General features: G+C 44.0%; 1 protein-coding gene, 1 long non-coding RNA gene and 1 other non-coding gene across 6 annotated transcripts in view; 2 read left to right on the top strand and 1 right to left on the bottom strand.

Moving 5' to 3' along the window:
* The first annotated feature begins 261 nt into the window (after nt 1–261).
* On the top strand, nt 262–1,880 carry LOC124242558 (uncharacterized). Its single transcript, XR_006889477.1, has 3 exons — nt 262–791; nt 1,235–1,310; nt 1,723–1,880. It is a non-coding gene; the product is annotated as an uncharacterized LOC124242558 (long non-coding RNA).
* On the top strand, nt 1,009–1,142 carry LOC124243145 (small nucleolar RNA SNORA13). Its single transcript, XR_006889639.1, has one exon. It is a non-coding gene; the product is annotated as a small nucleolar RNA SNORA13 (small nucleolar RNA).
* A 346-nt stretch (nt 1,881–2,226) lies between the features above and the next one.
* The window catches only part of EPB41L4A (erythrocyte membrane protein band 4.1 like 4A), a 249,063-nt gene continuing 242,925 nt past the window's right edge, over nt 2,227–8,364 (bottom strand). For all 4 annotated transcript variants that reach the window (XM_046667060.1, XM_046667062.1, XM_046667063.1 and 1 more), the window contains 2 exons: nt 8,024–8,105; nt 2,227–3,986 (listed from right to left, as the gene is read on the bottom strand). In XM_046667060.1, coding sequence (XP_046523016.1) covers nt 3,858–3,986; nt 8,024–8,105 — 211 coding nt within the window. In that variant the 3' untranslated portion in view covers nt 2,227–3,857. The remainder of the gene's footprint in view (nt 3,987–8,023; nt 8,106–8,364) is intronic.

Raw genomic sequence — 8,364 nt, 5'->3', positions numbered from 1 at the left:
CACTCGATGAAACCTCCTTCTCCGCCACAAGAACTGTCACACAAAGCAGAGAGGACTCCAGGGGCGGGGCGAACCCTCGCCCCTCACTCCTCTTCCCCTTGGAGACGCCCCGCACGGCCAATCACCGGGCACTTCGCCCTCCCGCCACACGGCGGCGCTCGCGAGGGCGCGGCGGCCGATGGTACCGTCCGCTCTCCCCGCGCCCTCCGCACAGTGGGTCCTTCCAGTTGTAGAAAAGCATTGTGGGAGGGCAGTGCGGCCTCTCCTGCCTCCGCGCACCGGTCGGGATGTGCTGTGCGCGTGGTTCAGGGATGGCGAGTGTTTGTGGGCGCGCTGGGCCTCCGACGGCCAGGACGCCGGGCAGCGACTCGCGCCGTCCGAGCCTGGGGACGCGCCCGCGGCGGCCCTGCTGGCCCGAGGTTCTGGGCCCTGAACACGTTGGGGACAGTGGCCGGGTCTGGCCGCGGCCACGTTGTCCGGGGAACCTCAGCGGGCCCCGGAGCGGCCCCCAGTCTGCGCTCCTGCATCCCCACGCCGGGAAGTAGGGAGATGGGTTTGAATGCGTTTAAGTTTGTTGGTCACCCCCTGTATGCCGGGGAGTTTTTAATAGAAGCGAGGATTTCGCTCGTGTGCAGGGGAAAGGCCTCACCGTCCGACTGCCTGCGTGCCCGCCCTGCCGCGGTGTGACGTCCGTCGGCGCACAAGGAAAGTGCCTTTCAGGTTTAGATCTTGACAACCGTTTCGAGGCGCAGAACTTGGCAGAAATCGAATGAGTATCACCAACTTTGCAGGTGAGTTTTCATGCTAGTGCAAGAAAGACAAGTCGTCTCCAAGTTTTAAGATTTTAACTTTTTAAGACGCTTTGTATTTCAATTTTCATTCCTTAGTCGGATTTTGAACCTTAAATGAATATCTGGAGCTGGGATGAGTTCATTATTCCTCTCAGCCGGTTGAGGGAGGGTCAGCAGCTTTGTGCCACGTGCAGCCGTCCGCAGCCAGTTTTCATGTAGCCTTTGTGTTGCCCATTCACTTTTGAAACTAGTGAATGTGGTGTCAAAAAAGGCGCAAACTAAACACTTGGCAGCTTTTTTCCTGCCCTTGAATTTGATATCTTTGGTGTAGAAGCTGCATAAGTAACAGTTTATGGTCTTATATTAGTGTGTTTACACAAGTGATCCTGAGTCAACCAACGTTTGTAGTTTCTCTAAACCGGTTTTAATTAATTTTTGTTAAGGTGAAAGATGGCTGCTGGAAGCATAGACTGCTACTTGCCGAGTAGTGTCTGGGAGCACAACGGTGACTGACCTAAGGTAGGTGATATTGAAGGAGAAATTTAGTCACAAAGCAGTTATTTGTAATGGGTGTTTTATCACCTTTCTAGATTGGGTGCTTTCTCTAGTGGGTATTTAAATTGGGTATTAATGGTTCATTAATATTAGTATTGCTACATCTGTAGCGAACAGGGTGACTTTAACTGCAAATGGGATAGCCTTACTCAGCTTACTTTTGAAATCTTGATACGTTTCTATGTGTAGTAGCTAAATTTTTTTTTTTTGAAAATCCAAATCTCTGGCATGTTTTATGTTGAGATTTAAGGCCAAGTCCAGAAATGCATAACTTAATGTGATGCAGAAGTGTGTACTGAGCTTACTACCAAGATCTTAAGATGTGATACAGGTAAATATTTGCTTGTCAAATTGAATGCTTTATTTTTTCTTTTAGGATGTCTTCGGTGAGGAATTTGAAAATTTGATCTTCACAGGAGTTGCTTGGATCATTTAAAGTTTCCAGGAGCCTGAGGTGTATTGAAATTATTGCCCTTGGACAGTCCATAAATACACATTTTAAATGGTGGGGCTATGAATAAATAATTTAATGTGCTTCTTGGAGGTTTGTGTATTAAGTGATTAACTCCCAGAAAATAGCATTATTTCACTGAAAGATCAAAGGAAGGGTTTCTCTCTCCTCCAGCAACGTCAAAATTGTTAAATCTCAGCCATTAAGGTTAATATGATTAATAAGATGATGAACTACAGGCTTATGCTAGGCCCAAGGAGAAGTACCTCATGCATGAAGAACTGGACTGGTTGGTTTCTAGGTCACAGGTGTGCTTGACAGTGTCACTGCAATTTTTTTTTTTTTTTTTTTTTTTTTACTAGACTAAACTTAAGTTTGGTATATCTTTTTGCCTTCACTTTGTAGGAAAGAACAAATAGTGTGTTTAGGCATTGAAAAAATTTATTGAAAGCACTGTACCAGGACCTGGGGACACAATGGTGAGCGAGACACGGTTGCTCCCTCTGGAAGCTTACAGTTGGAGATGTCATCACAAATGTAAAACTGCCTTTGTGAGACAAATCCCATACATGATAGGATTTGACCAAATCAGGGAAACCTGAGAGTGCAGACTTGTGACTAAAGGGTAGGTAGCACTTTTGCAAGGCAAAGTTGGGGGAATGGCATATGCAGAGCCCTAGGGCTAGAAAAAGGATATGACCGTAAGTCTAGATTTACAGCAGTTGTAGTTGCTTTGCCCACTAAGTGCCCTGATTTAGACAAGAGCTGAGTGCTTAATAAGGCTTGTAAGGTGTCCACTATGGGAGCTCAGAGTGTTAACAAGAGGCTGAACAGGTAAGATGCCAGAACACTTACAGCTGTGTTAAAGTCTGTGATAGAAATTTACATTTGCAAGAAAGGGGATGCAGGTGAGCCAACTGGAAGCTACTACAGTTGTCTACGCAAGAGATAACCATCTTGGACCAGTGTGAAGATAGATGAACTGAGGACACCGGCTACAGATAATCCTTCCAAGAAATTTAGAATTGGAGAGAGAAATGGTAGCTGGAGAGGGATTTATGGTTGTGAAAGTTGGTTGGTTTATTTCAGATGGTAGTCTTAAAAGTTTAAAACCAAGTGGCAAGGATCTAGCTGGGAGGAAGAGGTTGAATATATTAATACAGGAGAGAGCAGGGGCAGGGAGGCTGAAGGAGCTAGGCTCCGAAGCACAGGTGGAGGGGGAGGAGGAAAGGATGAGGGTTGATGGCAGCCGAGGAGAGGTTTGGTAAGGGGAAGATAAAAGATACCCCGCGTGAGTGTTTCTGTTTTCCCTTTTAAGTAGATTGCAAAGTCATCTGCAGAGAGGAAAGGTCTGAAATAGGGGAGAAGTACATAGCCAAGCAGGGTGGAGGGACCATTTGAGGTTGAGGGTCATGAATTTATAAGCTGAGGTCAACTGAAACCCACAGACAGCTTTTTTTTTTCTGAAAGCACAAGACAAGGACACTAGAAATTAAAAGCAACACTTACAAACAAAAACTTTTTTACATTAGTAAATAACAAGTGGAACTTAATGCCACAAAATACAGTATTAACAAAGATCCTATTTATATGAATAAAAATATCTGCAGTCTGAAAGGCAAGCCTCAGTCTTCACACATCTGTGCAGTCTGAGATCCACCCAGGATTGGGAAGAACATTTTCATCCCCTTCGGTGTACTATTGCACAGCTAGTCAGCTGCAGACGAGGATTCCAGAACTTTGGTCAGAAGCATCTGGTCTTGGTTGTGGTGGACACAAGATACTTGGGGTTTCCAGGAAAGAAAATATGGCATCAAGTGAAAGAGTTTTTACAAGACCACTATCCTTCCAGTTACCAAATCAAAAGGCCCTTCGGCACAAATATGCTGCAGTCAAACCTTAAAAAGAAGCAACAGACTCAATGTTTTCTTTTGAAGAAACTTCTGCAGGTCCAAGGTATCTGAGTAATTGTAATTCACAGTTTCAAAGTAAAGGTGGCACACACACCCTTCCCTTCGCCTGTCCCAAGCCCGCCTGTCCCAAGCCCGTCTTCACTGGAATCAAGTCTCTATCTTCAGGCGTGAAGCTTGGATGGTTTTTATGGTTTTTGCTGTGTGTTTTCCAGCCAGACTGCTTGTAGATGTCTGAGATTTTTCTTCAATCAGGCTATCTTTAGACCCATTTCTTCTCTAGAAGAAAATATATTTGAAAAATATAGAAAGTAAGATTCAGAGAAGAAAATACAGCAAGCCAATTTTATTAATCAGAAATTACTACGTTTCTTACATTTAAGATGTCAAGTTATAAAATAGAAAGGTTCATAATACCAAAAAGCTGTTCAACAAATTTCTATTTAAATAGTTAACAACTATGATAACATGAAGATTATGTATTTAAAATCTTAATCTGACAGTTAACATGCGTAATTTTATTCATGAAAATTAGGCATAAATCTCAATCTATTCCCCCAATTAAGTGTCATTTCCTTTGTAGCCATTTCTCAACCAGGCTCTCAGGCCTCCCACTTTTCCAAGGAGGGGCACAGAGATGAAGAGAATGGGAAGTTGGGGGTAATTTACAATCTTCCCTGATTATATTTTCAATAGTCACTGAATGAAACCCCACAACACAATGCCCTGGGGGCCCCCAGGGGGTTGTGTTTCTAGTTCCAACACAATCACGTGGAGTTAGAGTACCCTGTCAGCTGGGGTGGGGGGACTTAGACTATGAGGGACTCACAACGGGGAAGCACGGAGCCTAGCTACCAGGGCCTGGGCACCACACCCAGGACCTCTGGAATTGGGTCATGTACATCTCCCACAGCCACAGGTAGAGGCCCTGAGAAGGACACTAACAGTGTCCCACACAGTTCCTTCCTCTGCTTAGCTTGCCTGCTCTGACTTCTTTTTAGAGATGGCCCAACCTGTCAGTAGATGTGGCTAACAAGCATGTTTACTTCCCCATAGCATATCCTCACACCTAATGAGCTACACTGTCCAGAATTCTATTATTGTGAGATTCATTTGGGCTGAAAATAAATCACCCATTAAGAAATTATCTTTCATTTCTTCCTATGACTGGCTTAATTTGTTTTACTGGTATGCAAAGAACCACTGATGGAGCAACTCTGCTGAGCATGGGGAGTATGAACCAAGGTGATTTTGGAGCGTGAGGCATTATCGGTTTGGGACAGAAGATTTCTAGAGAGCCAGGGAAGCAGGAGGAGGGGACAGTGCATATGAGGGTTAGCAGGGGAATAGAGACCTAATATATCAGAAGAAGCACCAGAAAAAGAGCTGGGAGGTTACCCAAACAAGCACTACCTTCTTGCAAGTTTGTCTAGGACTCAACCTGTCCCCTCTGCCTGCAAACTTCAAGGAAATCACTAAGTGAATCAAACTCCTTAATCCACCCTATTTTTAATAGCCTTCTGCATGAAAAGGCGAGGTGAGGTGTAGGGAGGCCAGGCCACTGCCAGAACTCCGGCACCATGGCAGAACTCCAGAAACGCAACCTTCCTGCTTCCACGTGCCACTCAAGTCCCTTCTCCACCTGGAAACAAGATCAGTGGTTTTCTTTTGGCACTGAAAATAGAACAAAACCCAAACTCTTTTCCCATGGCATCTAAGGCCCTGCATTATCTGCCCTCCTTCCCCCTCAATCACTGTGCTCAGACCGCGTGCCCTCTCAGCTCCTCAAACACCCAGACCCTCTCGAGCCTCAGCATTCCTTCCCATGCTCTTCCCTCTGCTTACATCAGCCTTCCACCTGGTCTCACACGGCTGGCTCCTTCTCGCCTGCGAGGTTTCAGGTTTACATGTCACCTTCTAAGATGGCCTCCTCTGACCACCCTGTCTACCTAAAGTGAGGTCACCTGTTGATTTTCTAATGCATGCCTTTGTTTCTTCATAATGCTTACCCAATTTTTTTTATTGTTTTGCCTGTTTACTTCTATATTCTATGTCCAGGCCAGGGGTCAGCAAACATTTTCTGTAAAGGGTCAGATTGTGGACTACCTCCTGTCTCTGTTGTCTAGTCCCCCCCGCTTTTTTTTTTTTCCCCAAACAACCCTTTAAAAATGTAAAAACCATTACATTATGAGCTCCTGGCCTGTACAAAAACAAGCAGCAGGCTAGACTTAGCCCATGGGCTGTAGTTTGCTGACTGCACAGACCAGTGCCTGTCAGTCCTGAGATGTGCTCAGATATTTGTTGAGTTCAAAATCAAAGGTGCCCCAGAGACAAGGCAGATTCAGCACCACTTATCAGAAGACAAGCCTAGATTCAGCACCATTGATCAGAACAAGTGAGTTGTTCTTGGGTGCAGCAAAGTGAGAGCTACTCTTTCAACAGGTAATGTGTATAATTTAAGATGTTTGAGATTCCTAAGTGATGGTGATTAGTTAGAGAGTAGCTGGAAAAGCAAAAATACAGTACAATTCCTATTTGTACTGAAACCAACTTAAATTTAAGACCAAAAAAAGCTCTGAAAAATAACAGTGCTTATTAATCTTCCTCACAGTAACCCACCCTAATAGGCAGGTTATTATCTACATTGCACACAAATTGAAGCTTAGAAGTTAAACGCTTTGCTCCAAGTCACGTAAGTGGTATGTGGGGAGGAGGAGACACAAACGCAGATCAGTCTGAATGCAAAGTCTAAACTACTAATCACGAATGTAATTTTTAAAAAGTGCTGTTGACTTGAAACAAACTGTTTGGACAACCTATTATCTCTCTCAGATTTATCTAATCAAATATCATGCAGATTGTATGGAACCTGTGGTTAACCACCCGGATCTCCATTCCAGACTGAGGCATTCCTCCTCCCAGCTGTTGGGAGTGTTGGCTGCTGTACAACTCAACACTGAGCCCCTCCCCAGCAACTGCCCTCAGCTGAAGAGAGCCATTCAAGGCCATGCCCCCACCAGGGGCTCCCTTTATCCAGTGACTACTCTATGGTGAGTGAGTGTGGAAAGGCCCAACCCCCTTGTCTCCTGGTGGCATGAATTTGAAGGGCCATCTCAGCTCCCAAGTTCCTCATGGGATTAGTGATGCCTTTACTGGGACTACACTACATAGTTCCATTATTGCCTCTGCCCAAACCTACCTTTTACTCCCCTGCAAGTGTTGATCCTAAAAGCGCTTTCCAATAAACTTCCTCTGTGCAAGTCTCCATCTCAGAATCTGTTTCTAGGGAACCTAACCTAAATCGGCATAGGCTTTTTCTGTTCTTGCAGAAGTCCTTGACAAAAATGAATCAGGACAAACAAAAGGCAGAGCATGACGGATGCTCTGGAGTCAGGGTTCCTAGTCAGGTTGTCCATGAACTCCCTGAATTTATATACAGAACTGTGTGTGTGCTTACATGCATTTTTATGGGAAAAGACAGTAGTTATAATTGCTTTTCGAACAGATCCGTGATCCAATAAAAGACTGAAAACCACAGCACTGCAAACAATGGGTAGACACTGGTCCATTATAAACATCAACTTTATTTTCAGAGTGGTTATTTAACCAGATGTAACTTCATCCAGCAATGTTACAAAGACTACACTTCTTCTATCTTACTAAAAAATATACCATGAGAGATGGCATCAAACACCTTGCTGAAATGTTTGCCCCAGCGCTCCCCTTATGTATCTAATCCGGCTGAGGGTTACACTGAATTTGTTAAGGCAGTCAGAGCTTTGCTGTGTCCTTAAATTCCCTTTTAACTACACTGTTTAAACGTTTCCAGAATGAAAATAATTCTCTTTGATAATAAGACAGAAATAAAGTAGGACTTGAGTAATTCTTCTGTCTACCACCAGTTAACAATAGAACACCTGCCCCCTGTGAGTCTATCACTTTCTCCTTGTTTCTATGGCTCAAAAAATATCTAAAAGTATTTTTTTTTTTAATTAGTGAAGGCATTTTTGCTTTATTCTGGTGACAAACAATGTTACAATCTTTGTTATCCTTGGCTTTGCCCCAAGCCTCATATCATTTTAGACCTGGCACTACCTCTAGCTCTCACTCCTAATGTAACTCGGCCAAGGTTGGACCTTGTCTTGATCATGCACCCCTTCCTTCCTTCTTCCACATTTTGTACATGTTGTTTTAAAAAACAGAGTCTCAGAGTGCAGTCAGATTCATTACTATACCTCCCCAAAAGAACTTTCAGAAAAGTGCTTCTTCAACCTGTCATCAGTACAACCCCTTCTTAAAACTTTGTCATCACCAACCTGATGAACGGTGGAGCCACCAGAACCCTGAGCGTCGGAAGAACGGGTCACGGGAAGTGGAGGAACGAGATCTGTTTTTGAACTGCGGAGAGCGAATTTTAGAATTAATGACTGCGACAGTACCTAGAGTCACAGCTTGAGTTAGAAGAGAGCAATAGGGTGGAAAGCACGTGTTATATATCTTTGTATTCCTTATAGTCCCTACCACAGTGCTTTACACAAAGAGGCATTTAATCACAGTTTCTGAATTAAGTTGGACAGGTTAAGTAATTTGCCCCAAATCACAGCAAATAAATAGAAGAACCAAGAATAAAACATAGATATGGCTCCTGTGTGATTTT

The sequence above is a fragment of the Equus quagga genome, chromosome 7 (genome assembly GCF_021613505.1).
Source record: "Equus quagga isolate Etosha38 chromosome 7, UCLA_HA_Equagga_1.0, whole genome shotgun sequence".
Classification (NCBI taxonomy): Eukaryota; Metazoa; Chordata; class Mammalia; order Perissodactyla; family Equidae; genus Equus; species Equus quagga.
This window is presented reverse-complemented; position numbering and strand designations above follow the sequence as displayed.